The sequence below is a fragment of the Enhydra lutris genome, unplaced genomic scaffold, assembly GCF_002288905.1.
Source record: "Enhydra lutris kenyoni isolate GAN:26980312 unplaced genomic scaffold, ASM228890v2 scaffoldscaffold114, whole genome shotgun sequence".
Taxonomy (NCBI): Eukaryota; Metazoa; Chordata; class Mammalia; order Carnivora; family Mustelidae; genus Enhydra; species Enhydra lutris.
The window spans coordinates 11156-27456 of record NW_019154198.1 but is presented as its reverse complement, the minus strand read 5'-3'; the positions used below and the strand labels follow the sequence as shown (position 1 = coordinate 27456).

Sequence of the window (16301 nt, the reverse complement as noted above, 5' to 3'; positions counted from 1 at the left end):
ATATTGTGACTAATTAAAATCATGATCATGAATATTTTTATTAATATGGAAAAATCCTCCATGGACATGCTAAAATGTAAAATGTGATTGAAAATTAATTTCGTTTTCAAAATGAAATCTGTATCTATGTATGTACTGCATGGAACATCCATGGGGATGATCTTTGTGGAGTTACAGGTCAATTTTTGTAACCCTAATTTTTTGCTGATTCTGAAGTGTTAAATGAAATCATATAAGACATTTCATGTACATAAAAATCTGAAGGCTACAAGGCCAGACTATAAATCCTGATTATTACTTCGAAATGGGCATTGGTTTCTGGGGAATGCTCTGTTTTGTACATACTTGTGCTATTTCAAATGTATTTAAATTTTTTATTTTATTAAATTGTGGTAAAATACACATAACATAAATTTACCATCTTTACCATTTTAAGTATATAGTTCTGTAGTTAAGTATATTCACGTTGTTGTGCAACCAACTTCCAGAACTTTCTCATCTTGCAAATTAAAATTCTGTGCCCCTTGAGCAACTCCCCATATCTCCTTCCCCCAGCCCCTGGCACCCACCATTCTACTTTTGGCCTCCATGAATTCGACACCCCTGGATACCTCCTATAAGTGGATCAAATGTTTTTATAGCAAGTACATTTGTTTGTGAAGGCTTTCATTACTTCTTCAATGTCTAAAATTTCTGTAGAAGCAAAATTTTTCTAAGCAAAATACATACCCACAGACGAAGTTTAAAATGTCCCAAGGATGTATGATGACTAATATCTGTTGTGTCTCTGACTCCCAGTGAGACTCTCCAGTGGCAGCCCCTGTTAGCAGAATCTTTCACGTCTTTCCAGAAATATCTGTTGCATATATATGTACATATGTGTGTGTGTATGTATGCATAACTTCTGCTGTTTTAGAAAGGACAGCACAGCCTGCAGCGCTGTGCACCTGCTACTGCGCGCTGACGCCGCTCGTGCAGGAGGACTGTGGAGTTGGGCACTGTAAGCATACAATATAGTGCATACCCCGGGCCCGTCAAGGGACATTAGGTTCTTTTCAGTCTTCAGTTCTTTGAAATAGCGCTCAGCTCTAGCTAACCTCACACACAGACCTCTGCGTGCATATGCACATCTATCAGTAGGAAACATTCCTAGAAGTAGAATTGCGGGGCCAGATTTCCTGAGTGTAAACATGGGCAGATATCGTCACTGTGCTCTTCAAAGAATCTGTTCCAGCTTACACTGTGGCCAACCATATATGTGAATGCTGCTGGGAAGGTTTTTGTGATCATTCTCAAAGTCAAGGGATGGAGGGGCTGTCATGAGAGGTGATAAGTTCCCCGTCACGAGAGAGATGTAAGCAAGGGCTCAATGAGTACTTGGTGGGGGTGTTGTGTTAGTCATGGCTCTAGAATCACAGTAGGGAAGTGAGAGAGGTCGCTTGAAGGAACCTAAAATTCTTTAACCAGGAACCCTATCCATGCTGCAGGAAGTATGGTTCGCAACCCATCAAATGCTTCCTGAGTTCCCACCCTCAACACGTTTGTGCGTGAAAGGCCAGAGACTGGGTGCCAGGCCTCTCTTAGATCTCCCAGCATCCAGAGGAATGTCAGGACTCACATCTGACAAGTGCCTGTGTATCCGCAGAAACGAAACTTTGCCCTCCCAACATGGAGGCTCAGGTCTTCTCAGCCCAGTTTGCTTGTGCGGAAGCAGAGGCTCCGTGAGGGCCCAAACTGCCCAAGGCCACACAGCTCGGAGGGCACCGGGGGTGATTCTGCCTAACAGTAACATGGTCACTGCTGCTCTGGCTCTTACTGGAGGCCAGGCGCTGCCGTACTGATTAATCTAGGGTAAAAACCACCATCATCCCCACTTTACAGGAGGCGAAACTGAGGGATATAGTAATAGTGTATGAACACATGTTCCTTGAAAAATATTCAATTTTTATAGTGAAACGAGCTTCTCATTTCGCTACAACCTGCATGTGTCTTGTCGGCCGCTACTTGGCGGTGTGTTTCTCCAAGCTGGGTTTTACAGGTGTTGTCTCTGACATGTAACCTCATCGGATTCCCATGACCCTGCAGATGGGTCTTTTTAAAAAAAAATTTTTTTTTTTTTCTCCCAGTTTCTTTACTAGGGAGGGGACGTTCAGAGAGGCAAAGGTCCTTGCCCATGCTCATGTGGTCAGAAGAAGGTGGGGCCTAGATTCGAACCCTGCTCTGTCCGAGCTCTGCTCATGTTCTCGTGGTTCCAGGGGAGCGGAGGCCATCATTCTCAGCGCAAGTGTGAGTACTCCATGGCTGCCTTCATCCTCCAGGACTGATGGAGGCAAGAGGAGGGGTGCTCTGTGTGGGCTTGCGGTGAACAGGACAAGCATGAGGGAGGAGACTAGGGTGTTCCTTTATAAACTGTAGTCTGCGGCATGTAGAGGTTGCATGGGATAGAGCTCATCCCAAAGCCAGACACTGGGCTCAGATCCATGCTTTTCCATTCACCTGGGCAAGCTCACTTAACATCTCTGGCCTCAGTTTCCCCATATGGGAAGCAAGGAAGATAGGACAACAGCAATTCACACAGTTGAAGTGAGTGCCCAGGTAAGGGGAGCAAGTCCCATGCCCTCCCCCTACTACAGACAAGGAGACGGAAATTTGGAGAAATTAACTCAACATCTCCCCCAGTAAGCTCATTCGATCCATGACGGGACGTTCCCTCTGTCCTGACGATGCCCAGATGTTTATTCCCACCCTGAAGCTCTCATCTGGGGTTCAGATGAGAGCAAACCCAGCGGTCTCCATGACAACCCAAGTAGGGGCTCCCGCAGAGCTCTCATGCTCCCGTCGGGGTGGAGTGTGGACCAGGTAGATGGAAGGGCTTGAAGGGGAATATCTGGTCCGTGGCTTAATGGTGGTGGGACTTTGGGGAATTTGTTCAGTGTAAAGATGCTGGTTTCCTCTTGACTTTGAGCAGGACAGTTATGTTCTCTGGGCTTAGTTTTCTTTTTTTTTTTTCTGTTTTGTTTTATTGATTTTTTCCAGCTTTATTAAGACATAATTGATAAATAAGATTGTATATCTTGCAAGTATACAAGGTGATAATTTGATACAAGTACATACTGTGAAATGATTATCACAATTAAGTTAACACGTCCATCATCACGCCCAATTACACTTGTGGGGGCACATTGTAAGGACACTTAAGGTTTACTCTCTTAGCAAATTCCAAATAATACAGTACAGTGTTATTAACTATAGCCACCATGCTGTGCACTAGATCCTCAGAAGTTATCCATATCTTAGAGAAAGTTTGTACCCTTGGCCGACATCTCATTCCTTTTAATTAATTAACTAATTAATTTGAGAGAGAGAGCAAGATGAGCAGGGGGAGGGGCAGAGGGAGATGGAGACAGACGCAGGCTCCCTGCTGAGAGGGGAGCCCATCACAGGGCTCCGTCCCAGGACTCCGGGCACATGACCTGAGCTGCAAACAGGCGCATAACTGACTGAGCCACCCATGTGCCCACAACATCTCATTTCTGCATGCCCCCAGCCTCTGACACCCACCACTCCACTCTGTGTCAATGAATTCAACTTTTTTTTTTAAGATTCCATATATGGAGCGCTTGGGGGGCTCAGTCGATTAAGTCTCTGCCTCTGGCTCAGGTCATGATCCCGGGGTCCTGGCATTGAGCCCCACATCGGGCTCCCTGCTCGGCAGGGAGCCTGTGTCTCCCTCTCCCTCTGTCTTTCCCCCTGCTTGTGCTCTCTCTCTGTCAAATAAATAAATACTTTTAGAAAATAAAGACTGTCTCTGAGGGATGTCCCGCAGTATTTGTATTCCTCTAACTTATGCACAACACACTCTAGCTCTGTCATGGTGCCCCAAGTGCCAGATTTTCCTTTGATTTTTTATGGCTGAATAATCTCGCATGGCATATGGAATACATATATTCTGTGGGATTTGTGTTCTGTGTATCACATTACATATACGTGTATGTTGTTTTATATACAATGTGTGTTTTATAGATGTTATTTTATATATGTGTGGCTACTTGCACGTCGGGGCCACGGTGAGCGATGCGCCGTGGGGGGCGTTGTCTGCGCATGCAGATGGCTGGGAGAGAGTGGTTTCACTGACTTCAGGGCACTTCGGTTCTCTGGGTTTCATGCCCGTCACCCGCAGCTCTGAGTCAGGTTCCTGAATAGGAAATCCACCTGTAGCTGAGACGACGATGCTCAGAGGGAGAGAGTCGTCTTGCTGGAATGGCGAGACCAGGAGATGGCACATGTTGAGCTTCAACACCTGTTCCCCAGCCAGTCCTGCACCCTTCAGTCAGATGCCACGCAGTCTGAGCTTGGCACGATTTGGGGCTGCGGGGACACGTGGGGACGGCCAGCAGGAGGCTGGATGCGCGTGCCGTGAGTAAGCACCCGGGGAGGTCAGAGAGCGTGCTTAAGTGCAGGGACGCGGTGAGAACTGAGAACACATCCTCTCCCTAGCTAGTCAACAGAAGTTTTTTAAAGTCTTATTTATTTATGCTTCAGAGAGAGAAAGAGAGAGCACAAGCAGGGGGAGCAGCAGGCAGAGGGGAAGCAGGCTCCCCGCTGAGCAGGGAGCCCGAGGCGGGGCTTGATCCCAGGACCCTGAGATCATGACCTGAGCCGAAGGCACACGTTAAACTGACTGAGCCCCCCAGGCGCCCTCAACAGATGTGTCTGAGCCCCTTCTGTGTGTGCCAGACCCTGACGTAGGTCCTGGGGAACATAACTGTATGAGGTAGATGTTCGCCACTCAGAAAAGCCAGGCTTCGTGTTAGTGCCGGGAGAGGATCGTGGGCGAGGCAGAGGTTCGAGCAGGACGTGTTGAGGGAGCATCTGATGGGAGCGAGGCGGGACGCCCGGGGTCCAGATGCCGTTACAGAGAAGCCTCGCCTCCTCCTTCTTCTCCTTCTGTTTTATTTAAACTCAGTTAGCCAACACATCGTACATCGTTAGCTTTTGGTGTAGTGGTCAACAGCTCATCTGTTGCGTGTCACACCCAGTGCTCATCACAACACGTGCCCTCCTCAGTCCCCCATCACCTGCTTGCCTTCCCCCACTCACCTCCCTCTCCGCAGCCCTCACATTGTTTCCTGGACGCCGGAGTCTCCCCTGGCTTGTCTCCCTCTCTGATTTCTTCCCACTCAGTTTCCCCTCCCTTCCTCTGTGGTCCTCTGCTCTGTTCCTCATGTCCCACATGCGAGTGAAACCACATGATCATTGACTTTCTCTGCCTGACTCACTTCACTCAGCATAATCCCCTCCAGTCCCGTCCGTGTCGATGCAATGGTGGGTGTCCATCCTTCCTCATGGCTGAGTGATATTCCATTGTATATGTGGACCACATCTTCCTTATCCATTCGTCCGTCGAAGGGCATCTCGGCTCTTTCCACAGTTTGGCGACTGTGGCCATTGCCGCTATGAACACTGGGGTACAGATGGCCCTTCTTTTCACTACATCTGTATCTTTGGGGCAAATACCAGTAGTGCAATTGCAGGGTCATAGGGAAGCTCTATTTTTAATTTCTTAAGGGATCTCCACACTGTTTTCCAAAGTGGCTGCGCCAACTTGCATTCCCACTAAGGGTGTAAGGGGGTTCCCCTTTCTCCACATCCTCACTTCTGAGGAAGGCATCCTTCTGTTCCCCCAAGGAAGCATGATGTCAGGGAACAGGTCTGATTTTCCTGTTCATCCCCAGATCCCAGCTCCATGCACACTACAGTGGCCGGTGCGGGGAATTCTTCTCTCTGGCTAAATAAAGAATCAGTGTGAGAGCTGAGCCTCAAGGGAGCTTGAATGCACTCATATTTAAGCTTCATGTTGTATGTAACAAGAGCATGAAAACAGCTGCGTGATGTGGGTTAATCTGGCTTCAGTAACGAAAACTGACACCCACGGACTCATTATGTGGCCTCCCCAGTGCCCAGAACGTCTGTGTACCGTGTCATTTGTTCTTCACAAAAACCCTGTGTGAGAGAGAGGTTATCGTACCATATAATGGAGAATAAGTTCAGCTGGGCGTTAAATGGAAAGGTGTCTACTCTCATGATGCACTCTATGGAAGAAAATAGATTATTGAAGAAAAAGTAAAGTCAATTTAATTCCAAACTATGTATAGTGGAGGGGGTGTCTGGTTACATTCTTTCTGGCCCTTCAGGTAGGGGATCTTGAAAGGTGAAATCTGAGTGGAGACCTGCATGATGAGAAAGGTCCAACCGTACCCACAGCTGGGGGGACCTAATTGTGCAAGTGCAAAGGCCCTGGGGTGAGAGGGAGGTATTTAAAGCTGGACTTAGAGAGCGAGAAGATCAGAAGAAGATGGGGATGGAGAGGTAGCCAAGAACCAGTCCTCACAGATCTTGGAAAAGGAAACCAGTAATATAAACATCCAGGGAACAGCATCTCAAAGGGCGGGGATGGCAAGTGCAAAGGCCCTGAGGCAGGACCCGGCATGGTGGATGCAGCTCCATGGAGAAGAGGTCAGAAGATGGGTGGGCCCCGCCAGTCAGGGCCTCGTGGGCCTCCTGAGGCCCTGGGATCCCCTCCCAGGCTCATGGAGGGCATTCAAGGAGGACCCGTGTGTGGTCCACGCTGATTTCCCTTTGGATAGATGCCTCCCCTGATCTACGCAGCGCACTTTGGGGAGACAGAGCCTGCGTAGGCCCAGCTCTGCCTTCACGGCCTCTCCTTACCTCTTCCCCTCCCAGAGCTCCTGCGCCCACCCACGTCCATGCCGACCGCCGGGGCTCCCCCGGGCGCCCCCGAAGCCCCACCCTGCGCCAACCAGAGCTGCGCGCCCCACGACCTGGTCCTGCTGGGCTTCGCACACGTGCCCGCGCTGCGGCCACTGCTCGCGGCGCTCTTCCTGGCCATGTTCCTGCTCACGCTGCTGGGCAACGCGCTCATCGTGCTGCTGAGCGCCCTGGACCCGGCCCTGCGCGCGCCCATGTACTTCTTCCTGCGCCACTTGGCCCTGCTGGAGATCTGCTTCTCGCTGGACATCGTGCCCCGGCTGCTGGTGACCCTGCTGCGGCCCGGGCAGGGCGTGTCCCCCGCGGGCTGCGCCCTGCAGCTGCTCCTGGTGCTGTCATGCGTCACGTCCGAGTGCTTCCTCCTGACCGCCATGGCCTGGGACCGCCACGTGGCCATCTGCAGGCCCCTGCACTACTGTGCCCTGGTGAGCCCCCGGTTCTGCCGCCTGCTGGCCGCCACGTGCTGGCTGGCCGGAGTCCCCGTGTCACTGGTCTTCACCGTCTGGCTGTTCAGCTTCCCTTTCTGTGGGCCCCATGGCATCCGCCACTTCTTCTGTGACATCGCCCCGCTGCTCAGCCTGGTGTGTGGGGACACCAGCGTCTTCGAGGCCAATGTGTTGGCGGCCACGGTGCTGGTCATCATGGTTCCCTTCTGTCTGATAGCCACGTCCTACGGCAAGATCCTGGCCACCGTGTTCCGTATGCCGTCCGCCACCGGGCGCCGCAAGGCCCTGTCCACGTGCGCCTCCCACCTCGTGGTGGTGGTTCTGTTCTACGGCACCACGGGGGTCATCCACCTGCGTCCCAAGGCCAGCTACTCCCCCGAGAGCAAGCAGGTAGTGTCCCTGTCCTACACCCTGGTGACCCCCATGCTCAACCCCCTCATCTACAGCCTGCGGAACAAGGAGGTGAAGGCCGCCCTGGGGCGCGTGTGTTGCTGTCGCCAGGAATCTGGACCCCGTGAATGACCTCTTCAGGAATTGTTGACGGAGGTTTGACAAGGATCTGTATGCAAATATGTGGTATAGTACTCTGACTTTTTTCTGGGAAACTGTATCTTTTTCCTCTTGCAGTCATGGTGGTGCTGATTTTTAGAAAAGGCTCATGACAGAGAATTCATTCCCTGATTACAATTATTTGGTAGTGGTGGACAAATGAGCCTAATTTGGGTCAACTAAAGTGTTTTAGGTAGGAAGTGCCCCAAGAATGCTAGTATGTAGAGTGTGAAAGCGTATCATTTCGTCCCGTGAATCTTCAATCAACTGAGGGTTAGCTAATCTAGGTTGAGGTCTTCTGGGTGGTTCTTCTGCTCTTGGGTAGGCTTGCTCATGCAAATGCGTGTTGACTGTCATACACTTGGTTTAGTTAGTCTGGTCCACACGTTTCCCATCCTTCTCCTGGGTCCAGAGTTCTGGCATGATTTTTCTCATTACAGTCACTGAATGAGAAGGCCCAGTTTTTCAACTGATTTTCAAACCTTTAGCCATGTCACACCTAAGAAGATGGCATTAGCCAATGCAAGTCACATGGCCATATCCATAGTCACGGGGTAGGGAAGTACACTCTGTCTCTTTGTGGGAGGAACCGTGAGGTTATATGACAAACTATACTGGCAAAAGGAGGAGTGGGCCTTTAGAACTTCCTTTAGAGAGCCAGACACTGAGATTTCTGTTCAAACTTATCTTTGTTCATAGCTGTTAAGGATGTAAGCTTGTAGATGCCACCAACTATCTGGTCTTTAACAGGGGAGTTCCTGCTTGATAATGGCATTATTGCAAAGAAAATCAGAACCAGTAGTGGTAGATGGGGGGAAAGATGTAGTTCTTATGATTTTGTTGAGTTCAGCCATGCTGACGTCTGTTCTGCCCTTAGAAATTCCTCTTAGATGGACCAGTAAATATGTCTTCTACTTAAGTCATTTGGTTTGGTGTTCTGTCCCTCTCAGTGCCCTGATGTACTCATCTCTTCTCTAATAATTAACCTGGTATGCGAGTGACATCATTTCTTCTCCAAAGCTCAGTAAGAATATTTTCTTTGAATATAGGTAAGTGTATCAGAGAAGAGGTTGCTTCCCTTTAATTTATGGTCTACCTTTGAAGGCATCTGGTTTTCCTAGAAGACAAATCTGGATGTGAATTGTCACTCTTTATTTTCTTGGTTGTACAGACTAGGGCTTGACTTCTCTGAGCCTCAGTCTTCTCATCTGTGAAGTGGGAATAGTAACCATACTTACCACACTGGATTGTTACTATTGAACAAAGGGATGTGTGGAAGCACCTAGCATGGTGCTTGGAACACAATCGGTGCTCAGTTAATGATCCGCATTCATTATTCCCATAGTTGTCCACATAGATTAGAAGCCCAAAGCTCTATCTTCAGGAGGAAACATCCTATAGTATTCCCAGGAGGCTGGATTTGGCACTGGGGGACTTGGAGTTCAAGCATGGAATGAAATCCTTCAATACGGGTTGTTGGACAAGTCTCTCTGAGGCTCGGTCTCACCCTGTCTAAATGGGAAAGGGTTTGAGGAAGAACGCCTGCCCTTCCTCCACCCAGGATTAAAAGATGGTGATCAATGAGACAACCGGGTTAAAGGCACAACTACTGCACAAGGCTGAATGAGTTCCTGTTCTTTGTTATCAGACCAGTTCTGCCAATGTTTTCACCTTTCCCAAGTGTTTTCTCTTTACTCTGGCATCGAACAACAAACAAGTGTGTATCGAACACGAACTATGTGTCAGGTACCTCTTGAGGCTCTTGGGACACTGTGGCGAATATGACAGCATGGTCTGGGCCCTCATGATCTTTCAGGAATGTGCAGAATTTTCCTAAGATGTGGTTCAGAAATGCCTGGGGCGGTCGTTAAGCACGGAGATGTCACACCCAACGTGGGCCCCACCCCGATCTACCAAATCAGAAACTTTGAGATCACGTCCCAGAAATATGTATTCATGAAAAAGTGCCCTGGGCGATGGCAATGTAGAGCTATGGATATGCTAGCCTAGCAGATCCCTCCTAGAAGGGAGAGGATAAGGAAGGCCACATATCAATCCCAAAGCAAACACTAAAAGGAAAGTGGTCTACAATCTAACCAAACTCTCTTTCCTACTTTGAAACTCCCAGGTCTTCACCACTGAAATCCACTCAGCCTACTTCTATGGACAGTTATGACCAAGAACCTCAGTTCTACCATCACTTAGAATATGGAAGTGGTCACTGGGCCATCAACCCCGTGCCCAGTACAGCTGAGAAGGGGAGGAGGTAAAAGGCTGGGCCTCCTGGTATGCGATAAGCCACCACTTTAGTCAGCCATAGGGCATCTCTCATGACATCTGTTGATTCTCCTGTTGTGCACTCCTTCACCCTTCTTCCCATAACCATAGGTGGACTTGTCTTTGGGAAGCTACATGCACCCTATTCCCTACAGTCTTTTGTCTTTGACAGTTTGATGGAAGTCTTTCCCTCTGCCCTCACCACGTATAGGGTGTTGGCTTGGTGTCCCCAAACTAAGTCACTCCCACACTTTCTCCCTGGAATTGGATCGCTGAGCAAAACAAGGACTGAATATGGAACCAACTCTTCTCTGTGGTTGGCCTGGTACTTCTTATCCAGTTTGCCAAAACTGTCCTGGTCCGTGATCCTGGTAAAATATGGTCCTTCAGCAATCCCACGGTCTCCTACCACTTCCTTGACTTAAGTGACCCAACGTTAGCTTCTCTTTTTAGCAACCAAAGATAAAGTCTCAGCCCCAGTTTCCTTGCCTGACACTGCAGTTATGTGTTTGGCCTGGACCCAGTGGTAGCCAAGGTCACTTTACAATGCTCTTCTCAAGAAGATGTCCTTGGGTTTTTTTTGTCCTTCTCACCATTTTTTTTTGGCTCTTCTTGGAAACATGACCCAATGGGTACTGGATTTAAGAACCTTATGGCCTTGTAAACCCTGAGTTTTAAGTCCTAGTCTCTAATTCAGACCTTCCAACAACCAAAGAACCCAACAAAACCTTGGGACACTTAGTTCCAGCCCACCATTCTCCCAGATCCCTCCTCTTTCCTCCTGTCTCCTCTATCCCTGAATGTATCATGAGAAAGCCTTCTGAAGTCAAGCCTGTGTTTTACGAGACCCAGTACTTTCTAGGAAGTGAGAAGCAGACCTCTAGTTTTATCCTACCCATGTGCCATCATCAAACATCCCCGAAGTATGCACTGTGAGTCAAACCCTGTGCTTGCCTCTGTGGATACAGAAAGAAAAGACAAATTTCTTTTTCTGAAATAACTCTTTGTAGTTGAGGACACGGAAAATTTAAAAAAAAGTTGCAATTCAGTGTGAGGAGTGTTGTAGTAGCACACTGGGTCATTATTTTGAACATTGGGAAGGAGATGAGCTAGTATGTATTGAGTATCTACTAAGTGTCAATTACCACACTGAACATGGGACACATACTTGCTAATATAATTTTCCAAGATGTCTTGGTTTCATACCTGTCTCGTGGCAATGTTATTGCATCTAGGTGCGGGGTATATAATTTGCACTGAGCTCAGGGACTTACATGCATTAAATACTTTTATCCCTTCAATGAACCTGGCAGGAAGGAAGGGTTATCTTATTGTATAGGGAGGTTCAGAGACAGTAAATCATGAAGGTTCTGCAGCTGTTCAGATTTGGGTCAAGAGCTGAATGTCATGTGTCAGATTCCAACCATGCAGAATATTCCTAATAACACGGAGGACATGGGGAGATGGAGAGGAGAAGGGAGTTGGAGGAAATTGGAGGGGAGACGAACCAAGAGAGACTGTGGACTCTGAGAAACAAACTGAGGGTTTTGGAGGGGAGAGATGTGGGAGTCTGGGTGAGCCTGGTGGTGGGTATTCAGGAGGGTGCGGATTGCATGGAGCACTGGGTGTGGTGCATAAACAATGAATTCTGGAACACTGAAAAGAAATTTAAAAAATAAATTAATTCATTAAAAAAACAAAGCAAAACAAAACAAAAAAAGAATATTCCTACAACCTCATTTGGAGCGTGAATGTGTAACTAACACTGACCAATCGCCTGCCATGGTTGCAGAAGTAATCACATCACACCATGCTGTTTTATCAGAGAAGGGAACTAATTCCGTGTGACTAGAGAAAAGAGAGGGTTCATGAATATTTTTCGGAGACTAAAGTTTCCTGTGAAGTTTAAAAGGTTGAATTGGATTTCATTGGGAGGAAAGGTAATGTCTTATCAGAAAGAACAGTTTGGAAGGTTCCTCAGGAGTCAATATACTTTAGGCCTCTGGATGTTTGTGTGAGCAAGGATAAAGGTGTGGAAAGAGTCACACAAATGTCTTAAGGTTGGGTATAAAGGTTGTAGTGATTCCAATTGTGGAAAAATATATTTAACATCAAATTTGCCCTTGTTAACCATCCTTAGATGGACAGTTCTCTGGCAGTAAGTACAATCACAATGTTGTGTAACCGTCACTGCCATCCATCTCCAGAAGGCTTTGTCTGGAAGAATGGGCGCTTGGTACCCATTAAACACTAATTCCCCTTTCCTCTCTCCTCCAGCCACCATTCTACACTCTTTTTCCAGGAATTTGACTACTCTAGGCACCTCATATAATTGACATTACACAACATCTTTTTGTGACCGGTTTATTTCACTTAGCATAATGTCTTTTTTTTTAAAGATTTTATTTATTTATTTGACAGACAGATACCACAAGTGGGCAGAGAGGCAGGCAGAGAGAGAGAGAGGAGAAAGCAAGCTCCCCACGGAGCAGAGAGCCCGATATGGAGCTCGATCCCAGGACCCTGGGATCATGACCCGAGCTGAAGGCAGAGGCTTTAACCCACTGAGCCACCATGCATGCTACTGTGTAGTAGCATGCATCAGAATTTCCATCCTTATTATGGAGAGCTAAATTTCCTTCTATGTATATGCCACAGTTTGCTTGTCATTGCCTCCATCCACGTACACTTGGGTGACTCCCATCTTTTGTCTGTTGTGGATGACACTGATGTGAACATGGAGGTGCGATACCCACACCTGCCACCACTTTCAATGGGCAGCGCTGTCTTAGCCTCCAGTCTGTCCTGGCAAGTCCTCTCCTGTGGCCCTCAGATGCATTCGCTCTTCTCAGAACAAGTTATGAACACGTATTTCCGTAACCAAACTTATCAACCAAAGGCAAGAACGATTTTACCACTCATCCGTATCCCCCAGGACGCAAACACAAGACCAGGCATTCAGGAGCAAGTCAGTCAATGCATGATGGCTCCTCCTCCCCTTAAGGCTCCACAGAGTTATCAGTAAAAGTGTTTTTCACACCAACTCTTCTCCAAATCTGCAGAGACCAGGGAAGGTCTCTGAGGTCCAGAGCTCCAATTTAAGCCAGGCTTCCTGCCTCCTTCTCACCGTGAGGAAAGTCAACTCGGCAACTTAGAGCATCCAGAACCACGAAGAGAAACAAGGGTGGGAGAAGTAGGTGCCTTGTTCAGAACCAGGAACAGCTTCTTCCAACATGGACGGAACTACTCTTCGGTATCTCCTCCTCTGGGCAGGAGCTGAGTGCACCTGAGCCTCTCCCAGGAGCGGCATCAGCCAGAACAGATCTGAAGCTGTTGTCCTTCAACCGTCACGCAAGGAGACCATGTTGTCCTTCAACCGTCACGCGAGGAGACCATGTTGTCCTTCAACCGTCATGCGAGGAGACCAGATGTTCGTCTTGGGGGTGAGGACAAGGAACAACAGAGAGAGACAGTCCTTTATAGAATATCCAAAGCATCCCAGGTACTGACTCTGAATACTTTGGAAATATTAATGATCTAACCCTCCCTTAGTACTTATCCATGTATTGTATGTTAATTTATAGGCAGGATTAAATGGATTGAGTGACTTTCCCAGAGTTCCACTGCTTGAACGTTCTCGAGCACCTTGAGGCTAAAACCAGTTTGGTTCGTGCTCATGTGGCCATCACTTTTGGCGCCCTGCTTCTTTGCACAAAGCCCCTTACTTAATAAATAATGATCGCTAAAGACTTCACCAGCCAAGGGTCTGTCTTCTCATGAGAGAAATTCTGGGTTTCATTTAGAACAACAGGAACGAAACCCACTTCTGTGTACATCTGAGCTCAGGATTTAACCGCTACACTATGTCGCCCTCTCCTGAGAGTGGGGACACCGTACAGTTCAGAGGAGAGGTGGTTATCTGTCCTTTTGAATAACATACGCCTGAAGTTGAGTAGAGTGCTTGAGATGGCAGATAAAGCTCTGTGGCCCAGACTGCCCTGGGGACCAGACTGCCACAGCTCCCTTGAACCTAGCGCAGCTCTTAGCAGAGAATTTGTGGATGACAACGAGTTTGGGGATGGAATAGTCTGAATATCTAGTTCAGGGATATTCGGGATTCGGGATGCTACTGTGGCCTCCAGGGCTGCTCTCACTGGTCTTGCTGCACATTATCCAGGGGTCTCTTGGTTCATCTGAAGTCCTAGGTTGGGGAAGACAACTCAGGAAAGGATGGGCGGAGGAGTATCAAGGGGGTACGGATGAGAAGGTAAGGATCAGAGCCGAACTGAAAAGATGAGGAGAGAGAAGTCTCAGTTGGGGGGAAGGACTGAGGCGTACGGGAAATGGAAGGTGAGTGGACTCCTGTCCAGGAAGTGCTCACTGGGGTGCAATTTCCTCTTGACAGCTGTGAAGTGGGTGGTGGTCACATCTCTGAGCCGCGGCTGCCCTGTCTGTGTTTGTGCAGTAACGTACACAACACCTGTGTGTCCTGAGAATTGAATTAGCTTGTGCTCTTTGTGCCTTTGCAAAGAACCTTAGGATCTACAAATCCGGCCTCTGGGAAGACTCTGGCTCTCTGCAGCTGGGAGAAAACTTAGAGTGACAAATTCTTTCATGCGGGAAGTTCTCCCAGGTGCCTGCTAACGTAACTTGAGAGGTTGACTCTGAGGACACCTTTCTTCCCTAACATTGCTGTGCAGAGGAGACGTCTTTCTTATGAAAGCTTGGCAGATGCTGACCTCTGTCATAAGTTCATCCTCAATTATTTTTGCTCGTATAGCCTGGAATACCAATCTTACAGCCCCCTCTAATCAGGAATGGATTTTTTTTTAATTTTTTTTAAAGATTTTATTTATTTGACACACAGAGAGAGAAATCACAAGCAGGCAGAGAGAGAGAGAGAGGAGGAAACAGGCTCCCTGCTCAGCAGAGAGCCCGATGTGGGGCTCGATCCCAGGACCCTGAGATCATGACCTGAGCCGAAGGCAGAGGCTTTAACCCACTGAGCCACCCAGGCGCCCCAGGAATGGATTTTTTTTTTTATTGGTTTGTTTCATTGACTCTTTCTCCTAGGAAATCAGTGGCCACAGACTTGGACTATATGTGTCTTCTTCACCCATGTACTCCCAACACCTAGCATAGAAAGGGAAGTTTAATGAGTGCCATCAAGTGAATTCGGTGAATGACAGCCTAGAGTCAGAAGGATTCTCTAGTTGGGTCACTTGACCTCTTTACTCTCCATGTCCCAGGTGTAGACTTTACAGGCTTGATTGTGAAGATGAAATGGAGTGGAGTTGGCACAGCATAGACGTCTGGCCCAGCCGTGTGTCTTTCTTTGTGTTGTTGCGTCCTGGCTCTATGGTCTTGGGCAAGTGAATTTATCTGTTTGGCTCCATATCTGTGTTATGGCATAAAACCAATGAATATAAGTAGGTTTTATGGCAAATTACTAATGCATATGAGGGCCTCAATGAGTTATAGAAGTTTCCATTATGAGATCGTATGTTCTAGAGCACAATAACAATTTTTTCAGTCAGCCTCAGCTTCTTGAAATGTATTGGGGGGAAATAACTATTTTGGGGGGAAATAATGCCCATGTGTATTTGTGATAACACACACATTGATATAATAAATGATATTTCCAGCCTTCTGCTGAAAGGAGTGTCAGTCTTTTGGGGGATTCCTCCCTCTTCACTCTTCTTGAACATCATCATTGGTGACCTACAGCCTAATATGATTCTGAAAATAAATTTGCATTGAGAAGAGGACCACTTTCAAACAAAAGGGCTGACCATCTTGCTCTACTCCAGATTTATAGACTACTTACAAAGTCCTACACAGATTACACAAAGAAAGGAAAAATATAACCTACAATAATCACATTTTTGGAACAGAAATAATAACAATCCCTATTTCTTATTTGGTATACCAATTCCCATCCATTCCTTTATTTATTAAAACAAGCTCATGGGAAGCCAATGATTCTCTCCCAATTTTCAGGAGGTCTGATTGTGTAAGGACACAAACTTAGTAAGGCCAATCCGAGTAAAGACTGTGATCTCATGCTCAGAGTTTGGCCCACAGATTCTACTCAGCATTTGTCTGTAATAGTCAGTTTCCAACAGAAGCTGGCTAACCCAGTCCTAGGGTCTCCATGCATTGTGAACAATTTCCTAATTTTTTCTTAACTACTGTGTCTCTGAAGAAACCAGGATGTCAACAAACTTTGTCTCTCCTCAG

General features: G+C 47.5%; 1 protein-coding gene across 1 annotated transcript; it reads left to right on the top strand.

Moving 5' to 3' along the window:
* Positions 1-6767: 6767 nt before the first annotated feature.
* Positions 6768-7757, top strand: LOC111139742 (olfactory receptor 10A7-like). The gene has a single exon (XM_022492100.1). The coding sequence runs from the start codon at positions 6768-6770 to the stop codon at positions 7755-7757; it is 990 nt and encodes a 329-aa protein (XP_022347808.1).
* The last annotated feature ends 8544 nt before the right edge of the window (positions 7758-16301 follow it).

Coding starts and splice junctions, on each gene's coding strand:
- LOC111139742 (XM_022492100.1), top strand. CDS start 6,768: ATGCCGACCGCCGGGGCTCCCCCGGGCGCCCCCGAAGCCCCACCCTGC.